Raw genomic sequence first — 22,066 nt, 5'->3', positions numbered from 1 at the left:
ATTGCTTGACTTGTGCTAAGATAACTAAAATCTGCCAAGAACTAAAATTGGGAAAAGGCTAGATTTTTATTTGGTCAAGTAGTCTAATCACCTCCCTCTAGACATACTTTCGATCCTACAAAGTGTTCAAACTCCGCTTGTTTATTTTCGAGTTGATCTCGAGTCGAGTCAAAAACGAGTCAATCTCGAGGGGCTCACGAGCCTCGGGCTTTTCTTGCAGCCCTACTGGCACATACATACGTTTTTTCCCTAGCTTTTGCTGCTGCTTTGAAGCAGTTTTTTTTGTGAAATAAGAAAACATTAATGACTTGAAAAAATATTGCTAATTTGAAAAGAATTCTTTACTGACTTAAAAGAGTTCGTGAATTTAAAACCGTTTACAAATTTGGAAAATGCTGTGGATTTTTAAAAAAAGTTTGTGGACTAGAAAAAAGTTAGCGGGACTGGAAAAAAGTTGTCGAACTTAAAAAGGTTCATGAGTTCAAAAGCAGTTCGCGAACTCAAGAAAGTTCACTAGTTAAAAAATCACAGGATTTAAGAAAAGTTCACGAGCTAGAAAAAGTTGACGAGTTCAAAAGAAATTCACCGGATTTGCAAAAAGTTCATGTATTTGTGAAAGTTCATAGATTTGAACAAGTTCAAAAATTTGAAAAATGGGTCACACATTTGAAGAAAAGTTTTGCGAAATGAAGAAAAATAAAATAAATAAAAAAGAAATAGAAAAAATAATAGAAAAAACCCGGTCGACAGCTTCTAGAAGCTTCCTAATACCGGTGGGAACGTTTCGGGAAAAACAAAGCGACTGCCTACAAAGCGGTCCGTTCAAGTTTGTGTTTAGAAAGCAAAAACTGGCCGATTTGTGCAAATGCCTGTAAGTGGCGTTGAGCGCGACAAATAGGAATTGCGTACATGGTCGCACGCATTGGGTCCTGTCCTGACTGCTTGAGCCCAGGAGGAGCGACGAGGTGGGCTGGGCAAGCTACGTTTGTCATCTCATCATCGAAAAGAAAAACAAAAGAAAGGACCGGCTCTGTTTGCCTGATCAAGAGAGATCAGGCCGTTCGTCTTGGTCGTGCATTTCCTACTTTGCCCTAGCTGCTAACCCACCACTCCAAGTTCCATGCATCCGGCACACCGTTACTTGGCTAGATCCCACGCGCACAACTCGTAAAATTCGTCGGTTACACCATGGCGGAGTTCTCGCCCCGCCACCGGGTAATCGACTCCTGCCGGTGGGACGCCGAGCGCCTTGTCGGCCGCCTTATAGTCGTCATCCCCGCCACCTTCGTAGACGCCTGCTTCGTGGCATGGCCACGACAAAACACTGTGGCAGGGCAAGGAGAGGAGCCAATGCCGCCAGCCGCTTCGTGACCGAGACGACACGCTGTGGCAAAGCAACGAGAGGGACCAATCCAGTGCGAAGGAAGAGGCTCGTTGGGAAAGGGAAGGAGCGGCGTTGCTGGCCACGGTCGCCGCCGCCGCATGTCCATTTGGGGAAGGATGGAGCCCGTACAGAGGTGGTGCTCGGGAGCGTGGATCGCCTTGCATCCCCCTTTGGGGTGTTTCGGAGATGGGGACACACATCTTCTTTTGCACTGCTGCGATATTCCTGTGGAGCTTTGTCCGTGAGTCTCTGGTCGTGTTCCTACAAATCCATGTCAACCAGATCGGGAGGAGGAGACGCCTCTTCTGACTTGTGTCCGTGGAGCTAGCTTGAACCCGGTGGCCGATGCGTAATAAGAAGGTGATTGAGCGAGCCTTCTTTAGGCGGGTATATGACTCTATCTTTAAATCCTTCAATTTTTGTAGCACCGACACCCGCTTTCGAGACACCGGGTCGTGACCGGCATGGGCCCACGGCGGACACATACCGTGCACCGTCTTGCTTCTTTTTTCATTTTTCATCTTTGCTTTCTTTTGGGCATGTTTGTGTTGTTGCCCCAGCAGACTACTAAATTTTTGGTGCCGCACTTAAACTTATTGTATCGACGTGTTAGTTGCTTTATTTATAAAGTGGGTGAAAGCTTATTACTATAATACATTAATATGCTACACTTTTGTTTCCTTCATCGTTTTCAAGAGGTCCCCAAAAACAAGCAGGCTCCCCTCCTCCGTGAAGCAAACCGCCTCCCTCAGTTCCCTCACCATGGCAGACGAACCCATCATGAGCAGTCGCCCTCCATGCGCACATGTGATTCCAATCGCCAGTGATGATCCCCACCTCTCCATACGGCCCTGCTCTCCGGCGCCGATCCTCACCGACAGCCCCTTGCGGCCCTGGCCTCCCATCCACCTCCCTCGCGCCTCACCGTCCACGGCTGCCCGGCCGCCTCTCCTGTGTCGCTCGACGCCTGTCCCCCACGCGACCGACAGTGACTCCTCCGTCCTCCACACGGCCGGCAACAAAGACTCCACCACGCCGCGACAACGTAGAAGCTCCTCCATTAGCAGATGTGTTCTTCCTCTGCGCCACCTGTAGAAGAGTTCCTGCACCCGACGGCACCGATGCGATGGCTTGCAGGTAAGTACTACGCTACTACTTCGCAGGTTCTTGCTTCCTCTAATTAGCAGGTGCGGGCACTAGCTACTAATGCTACTTGTGCAGATCCACAATATTGAGGTTGCAAAACTTGCATATGTTTGATCTAAGATGCCCTGTACTGCATGGAAGAAAGTAATTATGCAAATCCTAATTATATATGTACTAGCACATATGCCCGTGCGTTGCAACGGAAGAGTTTTTTTTTTGCGAGAAGCAACGGGAAATATAATTGACGTTTCATTCAGACAAAGGTCTCCACAATGGTTGGCGACAGAGCAGGGAGTTATGGTCTTCTCGTTGGACATGTTTGACACGTGAAATCTTGATAGAGGTGGGGTTGGCCAGCGGATGGCAAGCACCCAACTCATGCCATTTTTCCTCCGGGTCGACCTTCATCTTGGTGTTGTGCCTGCTTCCTCATTTGATGGCTGCGCGATGACCTTCGGGACACGGTTGTTTCGACCACTCTATCCTACGATGGCATAACAGGGTGGATTATTAATAACAGCACATAAATCCCGTTTCATTGGCATAATCAGGCATGAATGTCCCTTCTTTCTGAGGGTTTATTCTCTTCTATTATTTTAGTGCTCAAGTGCCGATAATTTTGCTATAATTAAAGCCAAACAACATATTCTCTATTATTGGCACGTGTCCACAATTTTTTTCATTTATATTTAAACAACATAGAACAAATGCGCACCGCTAACCAATGGCTAGTGAGAATATTTAAGAATATACTATAGAGTCAGATTAGAAATATTTTTTTGAACATTAAAAAAATTGAATTGATGAATATTCTTGGAAACATGAACAATGTTTTAAATCCCGAACAATTTCAAAAAATGCAAACGTTTTTTCTAAAATTCCAATATTTTTGGAAAAAACACGAAGAAAATTAGAAACATTAATATTTTTTGAAATTGACAAACAATGTTTTGAAAACATGAAAACTTTATAAAAACAAAAATATTTTTGAATTTTAATTTTTTAAAAGGGAACAATCAAAACAATTTTAGAAAATGTTTTCTTAGACGAAAATATTATTTTGTATTTGTGAACATTTCAATAAAACATGAATTCTTGAAAATATGAAACATGTTATAAAATGTAATTTTTGTAAAAAAAATCTCCAAGATATTTTGAAAACACCAATTTCTTTAAAAAAATAGAAGATTTATTGAATGTTGAGACAATTCCGAAATGGAGATTTTTAAAAAGTTTTGAACATTTCAAAACAGGAACAAAATTTAGGAATTCGGACTTTTATTTGAATATTTGAAATTGTTTGAACTTATGAACATTTTTATAAACTTTTTACTTCAAATAAAAAATAAAAATAAAGAAGGAAATAACAAAAAAATAAAAGAGAAAGAGAAAGGAACCGACAAAGGAGAATAGAAATAGAACAATTTTTTAGAAGCATATTCAAAACCTTTTTTATTTTTTCTCGAAATTTTCCAAAAATAAATTAATATTTATTAATTGCAAAAAAAATTTAAAACATGAGCAATTTTTGAAATCCCGAAAAGTTTTTCCAATTTTCTTTCATTTTGGGAAAAGATGAACAACATTTGAAATAAAGAGATGTTTTTAAAATTCACAAACATTTATTGAAAAGATGAACCTTTCGAAAATCTCCTCAGCTGCCCGCCCAGATCCTGCCGCCACCTCGAGGCCAGCGTTGCCATTCACCGTGGCCACCCCTGTACGCCTCCTCTGCTGCCCGGCCAGATCCTGCCGCCATCTCGAGGCCAGCGCCGCCATTCACCGTGGCCGCCGTCTCGCTCGCGCGTCGCCCTGCTTTAGAGCACACCATCCTGCTCATGCCGCCCATCCACCAGCACGCGCTACGCCGCTTCGGCCGACCGTCGGCGTCTCCCTAGGTGTTGGGACGTGGTCTGGGCGCAATTTCATTGCACCCTACCCCAGGTCGTTGACGAGCAATACAAATCGAGTTGGGTGCATCCCGGTCCTCTGCTCCGAGCCTCTAGACACGACTGGGACGCAGGCCGTCCGCCATTAGGTCACCGGCCACCTAGAATGTCAGGTTGTGGAGCTTCTGCGCGCCATTCCTCTGCTCCGACTGTCATCGACGTCGAGAAGCCCGATTCCATCAGTAACGAGGTCTTCCACAGGACATGAGGTTCCGATTTGCCACATAGATTACCAGGTGAGCATCGAAACATTCACTTTACTGCTATTGACTAACCTTCTGCAGTTGAAGGTCATGTAATCATGTTGATCTTCAGTGCTATTTTTTCACTGCTATTTTTTCGTTCGCTAACACCCAGCCCACTGCCTGAAGGCCTGTGGAGCCCAATGCTCCAAATGGCCCATGCTGTTTTGTTGGGGAACGTAGTAATTTTAAAAAATTTCCTACGCACACGCAAGATCATGGTGATGCACAGCAACGAGAGGGGAGAGTGTTGTCTACGTACCCTCGTAGACCGAAGCGGAAGCGTTGACGCAACGTAGAGGAAGTAGTCATACGTCTTCCCGGTCCAACCGACCCAAGCACCGTTACTCCGGCACCTCCGAGTTCTTGGCACACGTTCAGCTCGATGACGCTCCCCGGGCTCCGATCCAGCAAAGCTTCGGGGAGGAGTTCCGTCAGCACGACGGCGTGGTGACGATCTTGATGTTCAACCATCGCAGGGCTTCGCCTAAGCACCGCTACAATATGACCGAGGTGTAATATCGTGGAAGGGGGCACCGCACACGGCTAAGGAACGATCACGAAGATCAACTTGTGTGTTCTAGGGTGCCCCCCTGCCCCCTTATATAAAGGAGCCAAGGGGAGGGGGCGGCCGGCCAAGGAGGGGCGCGCCAGGGGGGAGTCCTACTCCCACCGGGAGTAGGACTCCCTTCTTTCCTAGTTGGAGAAGGAGAAGGGGGAAAGAGGAGGAAGAGGGGAAGGAAAAGGGGGGGGGGGGCGCCCCCCTTCCCTTGTCCTATTCGGACTAGGAAGGGGAGGGGCGCGCGGCCACCTCCTGCCTCCTTCTCTCTTCTCCCTCAAGGCCCATGTAGGCCCAATAACCCCCCGGGGGGGTTCCGGTAACCTCCCGGTACTCCGGTAAAATCTCGATTTCACCCGGAACCATTCCGATGTCCAAATATAGGCTTCCAATATATCGATCTTTATGTCTCGACCATTTCGAGACTCCTCGTCATGTCCATGATCACATCCGGGACTTTGAACAACCTTCGGTACATCAAAATACATAAACTCATAATAACTGTCATTGTAATGTTAAGTGTGCGGACCCTACGGTTCGAGAACAATGTAGACATGACCGAGACACGTCTCCGGTCAATAACCAATAGCGGGACCTAGATGCCCATATTGGCTCCTACATATTCTACGAAGATCTTTATCGGTCAGACCGCATAACAACATACGTTGTTCCCTTTGTCATTGGTATGTTATTTGCCCGAAATTCGATCGTCGGTATCCAATACCTAGTTCAATCTCGTCACCGGCAAGTCTCTTTACTCGTTCCGTAATACATCATCTCACAACTAACACATTAGTTGCAATGCTTGCAAGGCTTATGTGATGTGCATTACCGAGAGGGCCCAGAGATACCTCTCTGACAATCAGAGTGACGATGCCGCCAAGCACTCTCCAATCGAGCGAGGCAGACAACGAGCGTAACCTAGCCGTCGCCGCCACACCACAGAGCTCCGCCTCGCCGGCTGCCGGCCGCCGGGCACCGGGCACCTGATCCAGATCCGCGGATGGGCGAACCAAAACAAGTAGTCCCGGATGCGGCCGGCATGGGAGGAAGCAGCAGCGACACAGCATCCAGCTCGTACAAACGGTCAGCTGCATTTTGCAAAATTAGAAAGCGCAACCAGCAGGTACACACCAACGGACAGTCCAATTCATTTTCTTACTGATATTGACCTTCGTTTTGTAGCCAATTAGTGAACATGGTGATGTTGTAATGTACGGAATCTATATAAAAAGTGAAACCAATTGCTGGCTATTTTGAAACTCGCTCCCCCAACTACTGAATCTCAAGTGACCATTGAACTATTGAAGCCTCTAATGCAAACACTTTAGAAGCTTCTGTTCATGAACTTGAAGTGTCTAACAGTCCTTGTGTCTAATCAGGGTTTCTATTCTAGGATTTAGTTGAGCTGACACTGAGCCTGATCCGACACTTGGGAAAAAAATGGAGATTGATGATAGAAGATCATAGAACATTATCATGGCTTGAGAGAGTGTAGAGGCCATGTATCAAACCCTCCTCATATACTTACAACTTAGAGTAAATATTTTTGTTATCCATTGTTTCAAACTGTTGGCATATTTGTGCTAAGATATATATTGATATGCAACTTGTTCACCTATTGTATGTATCTTTAGTCATGGAATTAGACATTTTGGGCCATGAAATGAATGATTCATGTAGCAAGATTCCGTGTTAACAGTTCTCCGTAAAAATTGAGCGGACTTGCATTTGTCCATAAAATGTTTCGCCCCGGCTAAGTTCAATTCCTGGATCCGCCACTGCTTAAGGGCACATGCACGAAGACTTCGCGACTGTTATCGACAAGGCCAAGCCGGATCCGATAGGGGAGCGGCGACGGCGGCGCGTCGGCCGCTCGTTCTGGCGGCAGTAGTGGACGTTCGATGCTCTCGGAACCTTGATGTAATTTTTATTATTTTAGAGATGCTTTGTACTTCCGATCGATGAACTTTGGTAATATATATCTTTTCTCACGAAAAAAGAAGAAGAGAGTTTTGAACTGAAAACAAAAGAGTTTCACTAGCACTTATTTTTTTGCGAGAATTCGAGTTTCACTAGTACGAAAACCCACGCAATTATTCACAAAAGAAAAAACCACGCAACCGTCTGGATCCATCTTCGTTTTTTCTTCCCCGAGAATCGTCTGGATCCATTTTCGCGTGCGGGGCATCTTCGCATTTTGCACGGCCCAGCTCTCTTCTCGCCGGCGTACGCTGCTACATGTCGGCACTCCACGCAAACAAAAAGAAGCCCAACCGAAAAAAATACCACGCGCCGCTCACGAGCAAACCGTGACAACAGCCAGCCAGATATGGCAACGGAGGCACGGGCCGCACACAGCCACTGAAAACCGCAGCTGCTCTTCCGTCCGTCCGTCCGCGCCACTCCACTCCTCTCTCTCTCTCCCTCTCCCGCGCCCCGCCCATCACCACCTCGGCCTCGGCGCGGCAGCGCAGGCAAACCCCCCGATCCGCTTTTGCAGGCAGCGCACTAAAACCCCGGGGAGCGCGCCCCGCGGCAGCAGCAGCAGCACCGCAGTGGGAGAGAGAGAGAGAGAGAGAGAGAGAGAGAGAGGCTTCGCCCCGGCCCGCACCGAGCGGGGTGATCCACCTTCCGTCCGCACCTCCGCCCGCCTCCTGTTTTCTGCGGGCTCACCTCCAGATGGCGGCGACGGGCGTCGGCGCCGGGTGCCTCGCCCCCAGCGTGCGCCTGCGCGCCGATCCGGCGCACCGGGCGACCGCGTGCGTCGTCCGCGCGCGGCTCCGGCGCGTGGCGCGGGGCCGCTACGTCGCCGAGCTCAGCAGGGAGGGCCCCGCGGCGCGCCCCGCGCAGCAGCAGCTGGCCCCGCCCGTCGTGCCAGGCTTCCTCGCGCCGCCCCCGCCCGCGCCCGCCCAGTCGCCGGCCCCGACGCAGCCGCCCCTGCCCGACGCCGGCGTGGGGGAGCTCGCCCCCGACCTCCTGCTCGAAGGTACCGCGGTTCAGCCGATTTCTTCTGGGCGGATGTATACCGCGGAGTATATGTTCGTTGTTCATCGATCGTACAGATGGAAAGTAGATAGAAATCGAGACCGACGCGGGCAGATCAGTAGATTTTTCTAGACGTTTCATTGGATCGTGAGATGATTGATTGGGGTGGCGTGTCGATACGATAGCGGTGCACCGCCGAGGTGTCGGGGCCTGTGCACGTGGTTGGGTCTCAGCAGACACATCACTGGACTGGTATCGTAATTTAGTACTGCTACTAGAAAGAAGACTGAAAAGGCTGGGCCAAGTGCACGCACGTTGGGAACGTAGTTAAATTGAGGAGTTTGTCTTTTGCTTGGCCTGGTATCATTACCGAAAATGGTGCGACTCCCTGTACTTATTAGTGGGAAATCTTAACATCACATTGGGTTTATCAGTCTCCAATAGTATATTCTCAGCACTCAGCTGATTTTACAAAAATCATAGTGGACATGACAGATGAGCACCCCTTCAAGGAATGCAATGCTCCTTTCTGTTTTATATTACAGGAACTAGAAGGAGCTTCCACCTTTGAGTACAGAAGTAGTATCGAAATTGAAGACCCTTGTATAACTGTCTTGTTTTTCAATGAAATGGGAGGCCCACGCAGTAAGTCACATGGGCAACTGGGAGGCTGGGATCATGTGTGCTTTGCAGAGTACTAGGCCCAGCTCACTCTCTGTTAGACTCTTCGTTGGGCTGCTACTTTGTGTTTGCTGTGTAGTACTCCCTCCGTTCCTAAATATTTGTCTTTTTAGAGATTTTAAATGAACTACCACATACGGATGTATATAGACATATTTTAGAGTGTAGATTCACTCATTTTGCTCCGTATGTAGTCACTTGTTGAAATCTCTAGAAAGACAAATATTTAGGAACGGATGGAGTATATTAGACATCCTGAATTTGGCATCTACTCCCTCCGTTCCGAATTACTTGTCTTAGATTTGTCTAGATACGGAGGTATCTAGCACTAAAATGAGTCTAGATACATCCGTATCTAGACAAATCCAAGACAAGTAATTCGGAACGGAGGGAGTAGCTGAGAACAGAATGCAGGTTACGCCATTTTTGTTATTGCTAACCTATTGTCACGCAATTTTTAAAGAATGTGATCTTCTGGGTATTAATTAATCATGTTCTGCTAATATATGTCCTCACACTGGTCTTGACAAATATACCATATGAATATTTTCCATTTGCAACCAGGGATTGCTGAGGATTCCATCGACAGCATAATTGTGACTGCAAGTGAGCAGGATTCTGAGATCATGGATGCGAACGAGCAACCTCAAGCTAAAATTACACGTAGCATCGTGTTTGTGACTGGTGAAGCTGCTCCTTATGCAAAGTCAGGGGGGCTGGGAGATGTTTGTGGTTCGTTACCAATTGCTCTTGCTGCTCGTGGTCACCGTGTGATGGTTGTAATGCCAAGATACTTGAATGGGTCCTCTGATAAAAACTATGCAAAGGCATTATACACTGCGAAGCACATTCAGATTCCATGCTTTGGGGGATCACATGAAGTCACCTTTTTTCATGAGTATAGAGACAACGTCGATTGGGTGGGTATACAATCGCCTTATTATTCTCTGTTGAATTGTAGCAATTGTTTATCCTTGTTTACACTTCCTTTTAGCCCTGCAAAGACATATGTGATTCCCATACTTTCTTGTTATTTCCCTTGTACTCCTGCGCATGACGGTCAAAATATGATATATCCATGGAATTCATGCATGTGCCTAGTATTTTTGGTGTCGGTGCCTTTAACTTTCAGGGATTAATACGTGGAATTTGAGAACTAAAGTTTATTTTATTGAAAAAATTGTAGGTTGGCTGAGCCCACAGCCACGCAGTGCCGCCACTGCTTGCACATGATTTTGCATTTCTGTTTGCACCAAGCACTTCATGTGAATAAGGTGTAAAATCATAAAGTACCAATTTTATTCTGCCAATTGCACTTAGAGTATACATTTATCTTTGCCTCAATCATGGGAGTACTGTGCATTCAGTGCACCATCATTGTTCTAAGGAGAAAATGTGGGTGCAAGGAAGACATTTTTGTCCCTTAACAAAAGGCAAGCACTCTGTTGTCATATAGATAGAAAGCAACAAACTTATTTCAAAGAGCTAACAATGGCAAAAGAACCAAAAAAAGCATGCTAAGGCAGCAACACCAAAAGGTGAGGGGGGCCTTGTGACTGACAGAACCCCAAACTATTGGCATTGTTTTGCTAAATGAAGATCATTTTAGAAGCTATCAGGAACTTCGAAAACAGTGGCTTTCCATCCACAGATCGTCTGGTGATTTTTTTGTCCAATGATACTTTTTTTGCTCCTTACAAGAGTGCCTACGTTGACATATACGTTGTTAAGTTGTTCATAAGTTTACTTCTTATTCTAAACAGCAAGTGCCCAATGCTTGCGTATTTTGGCCATTTATTTTTATTCTAATTTCAATCAACACTTTTGTTCAGGTGTTTGTCGATCATCCGTCATATCATAGACCAGGAAGTTTATATGGAGATAATTTTGGTGCTTTTGGTGATAATCAGGTACATTACACTGTTATACTAAGCTCCTAGTTGACTAAGCCGTAAGTTGTACCACCTAGCTGACCGGCTGCTCTATGTCGTGCAGTTCAGATACACACTCCTTTGCTATGCTGCATGCGAGGCCCCACTAATCCTTGAATTGGGAGGATATATTTATGGACAGAATTGCATGTTTGTTGTGAACGATTGGCATGCCAGCCTTGTGCCAGTGTATGTTGTTTCTGGATCTGAAAGTCCAATCCTTTATTCATTCTCTGCTTTGCATTGTGCCCACGTTGTACTGCATTTCTTTTATGCTTTTTTCATGTCTGTCCTTATATTGCATATATGCTTATGGCGTCTAAAAGTTACCGGAGTGAATAACTCTTAAGGATTTCCTCAGTCAATCATCTTTAGCTTTAGTTAACAATTTATTGTGGCAAACATAATGTGTTTTGAGATTTACAAGTTCAGAGATTGCACTTCACTAGTTTGTAGCTAATCTGATTTTCCCCCGAGAAAATGCCTAAAGCTTTGTGTCTCGATGCATTGATAGAAAAAGAGTTTATGTACAATCCCAAAGAGGGGACCCAAAATTACAACACCGCACCCCTGAGAACTAGCCGCTGCTGGAAGAAGCGGTGCAAGCCCCACTGCCCCTGCCTTCACTCACAGCCGGGCCTCAGCCTTGATTGTGTCAAGTAAGCTAGTAATGCTAGACTGCGCAAGGTCGATTCATCGAAGATGACCGTGTTGAGCTGCTTCCAAATCGACCAAGCTATGAGCATGATCACCGGAGATGTACCATTTCTCGCGGCTGAGGGGGTGGACTGGTGGTCTGCTGCCACCAGTTTTCAGATAATCTGAAAATTGCATGTTTTGATGATTTTAGTATCTTGCGGACCCTGGGTACCACCTAAGCTTTCACACCGTAATTTGCAGTTACACCTATAAAAGTAACGGTCATGATATGCATGTGTTTTGGGGAGATCATGGTGCATGTGTTTTAGGAATTAGGACATTTCAGAACCACTTGAGGCTTATGGGGCAATTCATTTATTCACTCGGGGAATATGGTTCAGCATGTTTGGACGCTACTTGTTTCGGGCAATTTCAGATGGTAAATTGTAGCTGCTTGATGTTGGCTAGCGGGCTTACCTTGTACAACTGTCGATGTTAGATGCATATTTCCTTTTGCTCTTGTGCTGTTTACCATGTCGTGTTCCCTTTTTTTGTCGCCAGTGTTGCATGTTAAATTGGTTTTCATTACGTAATCAACTTTGTTGCTGACATCAGTCATTTTTATCCAGCCTTCTTGCTGCAAAATATAGACCATACGGTGTTTACAGAGATTCCCGCAGCACTCTTGTTATACATAATTTAGCACATCAGGTTTGGGTCTATCACTTTTCATTATCTGTACATGGCTTTGTATGTCGGTTCACTCGTATCGTCATACTGTATGTTATTTCAATGTCATTAGGGTGTGGAGCCTGCAAGTACATATCCTGATCTGGGATTGCCACCTGAATGGTATGGAGCTTTAGAATGGGTATTTCCAGAATGGGCAAGGAGGCATGCCCTTGACAAGGGTGAGGCAGTTAACTTTTTGAAAGGAGCAGTTGTGACAGCAGATCGAATTGTGACCGTCAGTCAGGTGAAATACTCACACTTCTCTTTTTTCTTGCGGTATGTTCTTCAGTTCAATTGCCCTGTCTTTCACCCAATTAAGAAATAATTTAATCTTTTGTTTCTAGGGTTATTCATGGGAGGTCACAACTGCTGAAGGTGGACAGGGCCTCAATGAGCTCTTAAGTTCCCGAAAAAGTGTATTGAATGGTAACTATATTTGAATCCACTTATCTTCTTCTGAAACATATTTACAGAAATAGATGGATGGGTTGCAAGAATTAATTCAGTTTGCTCTTTGGGTATGCAGGAATTGTAAATGGAATTGATATTAATGATTGGAACCCCACCACGGACAAGTGTCTCCCTCATCATTATTCTGTCGATGACCTCTCTGGAAAGGTGTGTGGATAGTACCCTATATATAACATGTACTCCCTCCGTTCCTAAATATTTGTCTTTCTAGAGATTTCAACAAGTGACTACATACGGAGCAAAATGAGTGAATCTACACTCTAAAATATGTCTTATATACATCCGTATATGGTAGTCCATTTGAAATCTCTAAAAAGACAACTATTTAGGAACGGAGGCCGGAGGGAGTATATGTGATCTAGTACTTTTTTTTCTTTGCTAGTTTGCTTCCCATGATGTTCGCACTAACTAATCCTATGTGGTTTGGTATACTTGTCAGGCCAAATGTAAAGCTGAATTGCAGAAGGAGCTGGGTTTACCTGTAAGGGAGGATGTTCCTCTGGTTAGATACCAACCCCTAATTTTTTTTTTTAAATCCCTAAAAAAAAACTTGCCAATCATCTCATTAGCTTGATTCACAGATTGGCTTTATTGGAAGACTGGATTACCAGAAAGGCATTGACCTCATTAAAATGGCCATTCCAGATCTCATGAGGGAGGACGTGCAGTTTGTAAGTCCATATTCTTTTGCTTGAGACTAGAGTGTGAATCAAACATAGGTGTGGGGTAGTATAATACAAACATAAGTTCCAGCTATTGCTTCCGTGAGAATTTTAATGCTATTCAGTAAAGTGCGACTGCAAGTTCTGAAACAAAGCTGGAAGCAATAAATATATGTGTAGCACTGACCATGCAGTGCCACTATAGCTGAACTATCCTGTAGTCTATGCGACACACTCAACAACATGTTTTGGTATACAAACATATGCATGCGCGCAACAAACATATTCCACAATAAAATTGGCTTGGTGAACTGCAGACATGTCATATGCTCTCATCTCCATTCCAACATTTCTTGTTTCAACATTGCCTGAAGACTAAGAGAAGGGGGACCCAGGGTGATTTTAGCAGTTTGTAGCCAGCTAGATCCAGTCGATCAGTGGTATCCTTTTACTCTTATTTTTACAGGTCATGCTTGGATCTGGGGATCCAGTTTTTGAAGGCTGGATGAGATCTACCGAGTCGAACTACAAGGATAAATTCCGTGGTTGGGTTGGATTTAGTGTTCCAGTTTCCCACAGAATAACTGCAGGGTATGCAGAGAACTTCTAATAAGACCTTCTTTTTCAGCTTACATATATCATAATGTTTTAAAAAATATGTCTTTTTGTGCAGTTGCGATATATTGTTAATGCCATCCAGATTCGAACCTTGCGGTCTTAATCAGCTATATGCTATGCAATATGGCACAGTTCCTGTAGTTCATGGAACTGGGGGCCTCCGAGTAAGACAGCTGCCCTGAAAATTCTAGTTTTGTTGGCTCCAATGCAAATGTTCTAATTGTCTCGTGTATTCAACAGGACACAGTCGAGACCTTCAACCCTTTTGGTGCAAAAGGAGAGGAGGGCACAGGGTACGCACTGCTCAATTTTAGCTAACTTTCAGTGTATCTTTTTGCAACGTCTTCGGGGTACACTGCGCCAAATAAATCAACTTGTGATGATTAAATGTTACTGTTCTGTACCTGCAGGTGGGCGTTCTCACCGCTAACCGTGGACAAGATGTTGTGGGTAAGTTTTTGCTGAGCTCTTGTCCGGTTATAGGATCGATCTTGGCTGTAGCATGGTACCTTAGTGCCCCTTGTATATAGACAACCTGATGGACTCACTTTGTCTATACTAATGGTGTAGTCGATTGCCCTGAGGCATTTTGCTTGTGTTCTGCTAATTTATATTTTGTGACGATAACTCATACCATACTTTGGTTCTCCGATGGGGGCCAGAATGGCGCCTGGTGTCTACGATTCGTGTAAAAGTTACCTTGTTCGACACTTGTGCAGGCATTGCGAACCGCGATGTCGACATTCAGGGAGCACAAGCCGTCCTGGGAGGGGCTCATGAAGCGAGGCATGACAAAAGACCATACGTGGGACCATGCCGCCGAGCAGTACGAGCAGATCTTCGAATGGGCCTTCGTGGACCAGCCATATGTCATGTAGACAGGGACTGGGGAGGTCGAAGCGGCAGTCTCCTTGAGCTCAGAAGACATGTTCCTCATCCTTCCGCGGCCCGGAAGGATACCCCTGTACATTGCGTGGAACGCGGTCCTCCTACAATAGTGGCAATGCGCCTGCTTGCTTGGTTCGCCGGTTCGAGAGTAAATGATGGCTGTGCTGCTGCGGCGGTGACAGCTTCGGGTGGATGACAGTTACAGTTTTGGGGAATAAGGAAGGGGGTGCTGCAGGAATGGTTAACAGCAAAGTTGCACTCAGCTGGCAGCCTCTCGGTCCGTGTTACAGCTGAAATCTGAAACCAACTGGTGACTCTTTAGCCTTAGTGATTGTGAAGTTTGTTCCCTTCTGTGTATGTTGTCTTGTCCTTAGCTGACAAATTTTTGACCTGTTGGAGAATTTTATTTATCTTTGCTGCTGTTGTTTTTGTTTTGTTATTTTTCTTTTATCAAAAGAGGGGGTTCCCTCTGATTTCATTAACGAAACCATCAAAATAACAGCATCCAGCGCAGGTCTCGGGTTCAGATCTACTTATAAACTACTAAATCCAACAGCAGCTAAAAAGCTTAAAGATTCAGGCGACATGACCGAACATAATCCACAAACGAAGGGACAAAGCCCGACAGTAAAAAGGCAGCAGACACGCAAAGCACAGGTCGCTGAAGAGGCAAGCAGACAGAGGAGGTCTGCATCCTGTCAACGCCACTGTGAAGGTGAAGAGAAGATCACCCGCCGCTGTTTTTTCCTTCAGTTATCTAGTCTCTGCACCCTGGTCTCCACCCTGCGACGCTCGATATATTTCGCTTGCTACCAGCTTGATTATTCTTGCCCCCAACATCAGTAGCTCTTTCTTTGGGTTTTATCCGCAAAATAGGCCAATCAACGATCCAATTACACATTAGTCTTACCAGGATCATGGGATCATGAATTTGTTTTTGATCTAAAAATAATGTCATTTCTGCATTTCCAGATGGACCAGAATATAGCACAAGGATTGATTTTTTTTTCTCTGACTTCTGAAAAGTTTTCAACCATCTGTTCAGACAATCATCCCGCAAAAAAAATCTAACTCACTAGGGGTTGATCTCAAATCAAATGGACATTTAATTAAGTTCCATATAAGTCTGGCAACAGACAGTTAAAAAACAGATGATCAATAGTTTCATTCTGTCCACAATAGACACATTCTTTCTTCCCTTTCCATCCTTTTCTGATTAAGTTGTCTTTAGTTAGAATGCTTTTACGCACCCTCAACCAAAAGAACATTTTAATCTTGGCTGGAATTTTAATTTTCCATAGAAACTTGTGTGGGAAACCCACATCAGTTTTCATAAGGAAAAGATATAAAGATTTTCCAGAGAATTTTCTATCATTGGCAAGCATCCACATAGGCTTGTCCTTGCCTCCATGCATTCTAATCTCCTCACATCTTGATTTGAGGCTAGCCCACAACTCGGCTTTGCCCCCAAGTAAACTTCTTCTAAAAGTAAAATTATTCCATCCCATTTCAACAGTCTCTGCAACAGAGATATCATGATTAAAACTAACATTGTATAAGGTGGGATAAGCCTCTTTTAAAGGTTCGGAGCCCAACCTCCAATCTTCTCAAAACCTAGTATTTCTGCCATCCCCTAACTGTTTCTTAACATGTTGATAATATAAAATTTTCACCTACAAAAGGCTCCCCAAAAATTGAGAATCTCCAGGTTTTTTCTTAATGCCATAGATGCATTTGCCCTTCACATACTTATTAAGTAAAATATCAATCCATATTCCTTCTTCAGTTTCTAATTTCCAAAACCATTTAGCTAATAGAGCATTATTCATTAGTTCTAGATTTAAAATCCCCAAACTCCCATGTTTTTTGGGAGGCAACATGTTTTCCAATTGATGAAGTAGTATTTCTTTTTGTCCTCGTTCTCCTGTCGGACTAGTCTAGCTCTGAAGAAGTCAGCTTTTTTCCTAATGCCAACATGCAAGAGATAGAAAGACATCATATACATTGGAATGTTAGATAAACAGGATTGGACCAAGACCACTCTACCTGCCATATTTAGAAGTCTCCCTTGCCAGCCAACACATCTTTTTTCAATTTTCTCAGTACAATCTTCCAAAATTTATTTCCTAGCCTTACATCAGAAATAGGTAACCCTATGTGTTTCAATGGAATTTTCCCAAGTTCACAAGTGAAAATTCCTGATAAATTGTTGTTTTATTGATGGCCTCTCCAAATAAAAATATCTCACTCTTGTGAAAGTTTATAGTTAGACCTGGCATCTATTCAAAAGCACTAAGAATGAAATTTAGATTTTTGGCACTTTCTTCATCATCTTGTTATAAGAACATGGTGTCATCTGCATATTACAACATGTTTACACCATTATTTTCAAACTCGGGCATAACTCCTTTCACAAAACCATCTGAATATAGCTAGGGCATCAACAGCTAAATCAAATAGCAGGGGATACATGAAATCTCCTTGCCTCCGCCCTTTATGTGTTTTAAAATATGGCCCTATCACATCATTTACCTTGACACCTACATGCCCTCCAATCATAGTGTGCATCACCAAGTCACACCATTGACCAGGGCAATTCTTTAGTTTCAACATCTTATATACAAATGGCCATTTTATCTTATCATAAGTTTTCTCAAAGTCCACCTTGAACAAGAGTGCACTTTGCTTTTTTATGGTGAATAGTATTTAGGGCGTCATGTAACACCACCACTCCCTCCATAATATATCTCCCCTTAATAAAGGCGGTTTGTGTGTGGGAGATGATGGGTTTGATCACCCTACTCAACATGTTCATCAACACTTTAGTAACGATTTTAAAACTAACATTAAGAAGGCATATTAGTCTAAATTTTTGTATCTGCTTAGCATCTTGCACTTTTGGTATCAGGCTGATAATTCCATAATTAAGTCTTGTTATATCTAGATTTCCAGAATGAAAATCATCCAATAGCTTCTTTAGATCCCATTTCACAAGATCCCAGAAATGTTGTTAGAAATCTTTCCGTTGTTGTTGTTGTTGTTGTTGTTGTTGTTGTTGTTGTTGTTGTTGTTGTTGTTGTTGTTGTTGTTGTTGTTGTTGTTGTTGTTGTCATCGCAATGGTGACTTGTGTGAGATGATGCCGATGAATCTTCCGAGACAAGAGGGAGGGAATGCACCAATGGCGTCGTCGATGAATCTTCCGAGACAGGAGGGGGCGATGGGCCCACGTCAGGTGTGCCTTGTGCTCACGGCCACGGTCGGGCTTGAAGTGCATCTATGCATTGGCACATCCTTCCTTCCTCCCCTGCAAACCAACCTACTAATGGCTTTATGCTTGGCGTGACCGCCTCATATAGGCCTGACCCAACAAGAAAACCAGGAGGGGTCATGTCAACTAGGTATCGATCCTTCCATTCCCTCAAAAAAAAAAAAAGGTATCGATCCTTCCCCGTTGGACGTACGTCGTCGCCAACCTCGATTCCCTTGTCCCCGCAGGCACATGGCAAATTACATGCGCGCCACCAGGTCCTAGAAAAACCGGCCTATAAATCTCTCTTGGCGCCCCATCTCTGGCCATCTCATTCTAAAATTGCCTCGACTAACACCAGCGCAGCAGCTAGCTTACCTCGATCGTGTGTGTCCGTCTGTCCATGGCGCCGTCGGAGACGATGCTGGAGTCGGCGGCGTACAGGCGGATGAAGGCGGAGAACCCGTCCGAGTTCGTGCCGCGCAGCGTCTTCTTCGCGCGCGACGGCGGCAGCGGCATCGACCGCCGCAACAGCCTCTGGGTCAAGGCGGCGCTCGTCTACGAGTCCGTCACCGGCAGCCACGTCGACGACGGCGTCAAGCCCCTCGCCACCAGCCTCTTCCTCCAGGTCGCCCGCGAATGCCGCTCCCGCATCCCCGACGACCCACCGCAGACCAAGGCCACGGTGGTGACGGACGCCCTCAAAAAAGTACCGGCTGCCGTGGCTACGCCTATTGGTACGCAAGCACGCACGCATGGCACCTTCGTTAGATCTTACTTTGAGATCCGTGCAAAAAAATAGTTTTTTTCTTAATTGACTGATACCTAGCCATAATTTGGAGGAACATGCACGGTTTCTTGGCGTTAATCATGCATGTACGCTCTGATTTGTAGCCGGCGCGGGCGGCGGCGAAGATGACTCAGAGGAGAAACCGAACAAGACGGCGGAGCTGCACGACGAAGAAAAGGAGTCGGACGACAAGCAGGTGATCGACGCCGTCTTCCTCGTCGTCGGCTTCCTCACGAGGCTGGTCAAGACCGCCGCGGGCGTCAGGCGCGACGCCGTCGACGAGGGGTTCAAGTCCACGCACATGCAGGACATCGTCACGGACATGATCAAGCTGGAGAACCAGCTCCCCCTCAAGCTCATCCTCGACGTCGTCGAGCACGTCCAGGACGCGGCACGCGCCGTCGCCGCCGAAGCCAGGTTCGAGGGGCTCCGGAAATGCCTCGAGGGGTACAAGCTCGGCTTCAACCCCGCCACCTTCTTCGACGACGTCGTCAGGCCCTTCTGCTGGTACTACTCGCCCTTCTTCAACAAGCAGCTGCCGGCCGTGGACCGCGGCATGTTCGACGGCAACCACGAGATCACGCTCCTGGACTTCCTGCGCGCCAGCGTGGTGCCGGCGCCGCCGGGCGCGGAGAAGGGGGCGGCCGCCGGCGGCAGGACGTCCCGCATGCCGACGGCCAGGGAGCTGAGCCGCTCTGGCGTGCGGATCGCGCCGGGGGAGGACGGACGCGCGACGGTGGAGTTCGACGAGGCGTCCGCCAGGCTGCAGCTGCCGGCGCTGGTGTACGACTTCAAGCTGGCCACGGTGGCCCGGAACCTGCTGGCGCGGGAGTACGAGGAGCAGAACAAGCCGGTGACGCGCTACTTCCAGATGATGAACGAGCTCGTCGACGAGGCGGCCGACGCCAAGATCCTCCGCCGCGCCGGCGCCGTGCGCGGTGGCGGGGCGTCCGGCGCCGAGGTGCACGAGCTGGTCAAGCGCATCGACGGCTACGCGACGTACCCGTCGGTGTACATGGCCATGGACGTGCAGATCGCGAAGGTGAGGCGGTTCCACGACATGAGGATGCAGAACTTCCTCGTCCGCTACCGCCCCGGCGTCATCTGGGCGTCGTCGGTGGCCGCCGTCTCCTTGGTCGCCATTGTCGCCGCCAGGAGACGGGGGTGAGGAAGCCAACGGCGGCTAACCAAGGCCCGTGCATGAAGATTGTACAACTTGAAGTGTAATGTTGTGTCTTGTGGTAATGTGTACCGGTGTACAATGTGTAAGTCCAAGCAAAGATGATTGGATGCGGGGATTTGTGGGGGCTCGCCATCCTATTGCTAATAATGATTAATTGCACGATAGTCCATGCAATTTGGTGCAGATTATGCCAATCCATGTAACTGTAATCATAGCTTCACTCATCACCAAGATAGGGGGTGAGATTTGGAGATGCAAAATGGAGTACAAATGAGGACGTGAGATACTTAAGGAAATGTGACGCGCAATATGCCTACCGGTGTACGATGTGCAAGTGAAGGCGAACATGAGGGGATTTGCCGGGGCTCTCCATCTTCAACGCTAATCATAATTAATTGTGTGATAATCACGGCAATTTGGTGCAAATCATGCCGATCCATGTAATTTGGTGCTCGTAATGTTTGCTAGTATCAGAACTTGCCTTACTTCGTAAATATCATCTCATTTTTGACTTGATGAATAGGCAGCATGAGACCGCTTTAACTAAAATCGTATACAACAAAGGGGTAAATGTCTCTGAGGGGAGCATCATGGAAATATGATGGGTCGAACATCACATTCAGTTTCTAGAATTTTTTTCAAAACTATGTTATTTTTTGTAGCAATTTCGGAAAGTATAGCGTAGAATGAAAAAAACGCAAAACTAGTAGCCCGTCGGCCAATTTTGGGCTGAAGTAGTACTTTTCGGCCACAACTAGGCCGAAATAATACTTTTCGGCCATAGCTAGGCCGAAGTAGTACTTTTCGGCCACATTTAGGCCGAAGTAGTACTTTTCGGCCACGCTTAGACCGAAATAGACTTTTTGGTCAAGTTTAGGCCGAAAAGTCACTTTTTGGTCAACCCTAGGCCGAAGTTGCATGGCTCATGCTGAATTGTATTGTTTCACCACCCGTTTCCCGCCCACCCGTTTCCCGCCACCCGTTTCCCGCCAACCCCTTCCCGTCATATGTTTCCGCCACCCGTTTCTCGCCAACCCCTCCCCGGCAATCCCTTCCCATCTTATTTTCCCGCCAATCCCTTCCCGCCTTATTTGCCCGCCAATCCCTTCCCGCCTTATTTGCCCGCCAATCCCTTCCCGCCAACCCTTTCCCGCCATACCGCAGTTATTCTTTTCCGCCATTTTCTCCTCTGTATCTATAAAACCCCCTTCAGGCGGAGGTGGATAAGCATTCCAGTGTAGTGTAGTCGAGATGTCCCATTATCCATTCGATCATAGTTTTCACCCTAAGATGAGCAGCACTCTGCTGAGTCTAGCTACCGATTTCAGGATGGACAATAGGATAGTTCCATGGGACGAACTCACCAGTAGTGACACCATAATGAATGAGTTGGCTCACCAACTACGTAGGTCTGGGTGGCCTGAAAGGACCTATGAGGAGGTACGTCAAGAACTTCTTAGGTTGCATGAAAGGTGGAAGAAGGTTGTGGAGCCGAAGAGTGAAACTTTCAGAAGGACTGCAGAAAAGCATCCATTTTTATGGACTGAGGAGAGCGAGGACGACGGTGATATCTTCATGTCGCCGCTTCCGGGTTCTGCATCGTCGAAGGGCAAGAGTTCTGCATCGTCCAAAGGAAAGAGTTATGCATCCGCGAAGGGCAAGAGTTCTGTATCGACCAAGGGCAAGAGTTCTGCATCGACGAAAGGCAAGAAGAGCGCATCGTCGAAGGGCAAGAGGGCTGCATCAACGGAGGATGACGATGATGACTTCATGTAGTATGTAAGATGTATTCCAGTTGTACCGTTTCATTCAGATGTATTTGCATTATTAGTTTGTCTTGTATTATTGTAGGGCATTATATTCTATCTGAATTTCATTTTGTAGTATGTAAGATGTATTGCACAAGTTCAGCCGCACCGTTTAATTCAGATGTACTTGTATCTTAATTATCGGTT

The 22,066-nt window shown here is 46.1% G+C and overlaps 2 protein-coding genes across 2 annotated transcripts; both read left to right on the top strand.

Annotated features, from left to right (window-relative positions):
- Window positions 1-7,625: 7,625 nt before the first annotated feature.
- On the top strand, window positions 7,626-15,302 carry LOC123148007 (starch synthase 1, chloroplastic/amyloplastic-like). Its single transcript, XM_044567360.1, has 15 exons — window positions 7,626-8,269; window positions 9,514-9,869; window positions 10,782-10,859; window positions 10,945-11,069; window positions 12,149-12,230; window positions 12,322-12,495; window positions 12,596-12,677; window positions 12,778-12,869; window positions 13,162-13,224; window positions 13,304-13,393; window positions 13,851-13,975; window positions 14,058-14,166; window positions 14,243-14,295; window positions 14,413-14,452; window positions 14,722-15,302. Exons 1-15 carry the CDS (start codon window positions 7,963-7,965, stop codon window positions 14,878-14,880), a joined length of 1,935 nt encoding a protein of 644 aa, XP_044423295.1. The 5' UTR covers window positions 7,626-7,962; the 3' UTR covers window positions 14,881-15,302.
- A 3,174-nt stretch (window positions 15,303-18,476) lies between these two features.
- LOC123150844 (uncharacterized) lies at window positions 18,477-20,238 on the top strand. The gene is made up of 2 exons (XM_044570660.1): window positions 18,477-18,875; window positions 19,033-20,238. The coding sequence occupies exons 1-2, from the start codon at window positions 18,542-18,544 to the stop codon at window positions 20,094-20,096; spliced, it is 1,398 nt and encodes a 465-aa protein (XP_044426595.1). The 5' UTR covers window positions 18,477-18,541; the 3' UTR covers window positions 20,097-20,238.
- Window positions 20,239-22,066: the final 1,828 nt, after the last annotated feature.

Source organism: Triticum aestivum, chromosome 7A (assembly GCF_018294505.1).
Source record: "Triticum aestivum cultivar Chinese Spring chromosome 7A, IWGSC CS RefSeq v2.1, whole genome shotgun sequence".
NCBI lineage: Eukaryota > Viridiplantae > Streptophyta > Magnoliopsida > Poales > Poaceae > Triticum > Triticum aestivum.
Note: the sequence above shows the minus strand (reverse complement) of the source record. Positions and strands in the feature narration are given on the sequence as shown.

Coding starts and splice junctions, on each gene's coding strand:
- LOC123150844 (XM_044570660.1), top strand. CDS start 18,542: ATGGCGCCGTCGGAGACGATGCTGGAGTCGGCGGCGTACAGGCGGATG. Junction 18,876..19,032: donor TGCCGTGGCTACGCCTATTG/GTACGCAAGCAC, acceptor TCTGATTTGTAG/CCGGCGCGGGCGGCGGCGAA.
- LOC123148007 (XM_044567360.1), top strand. CDS start 7,963: ATGGCGGCGACGGGCGTCGGCGCCGGGTGCCTCGCCCCCAGCGTGCGC. Junction 8,270..9,513: donor CCCCGACCTCCTGCTCGAAG/GTACCGCGGTTC, acceptor ATTTGCAACCAG/GGATTGCTGAGGATTCCATC. Junction 12,870..13,161: donor TCGATGACCTCTCTGGAAAG/GTGTGTGGATAG, acceptor TATACTTGTCAG/GCCAAATGTAAAGCTGAATT.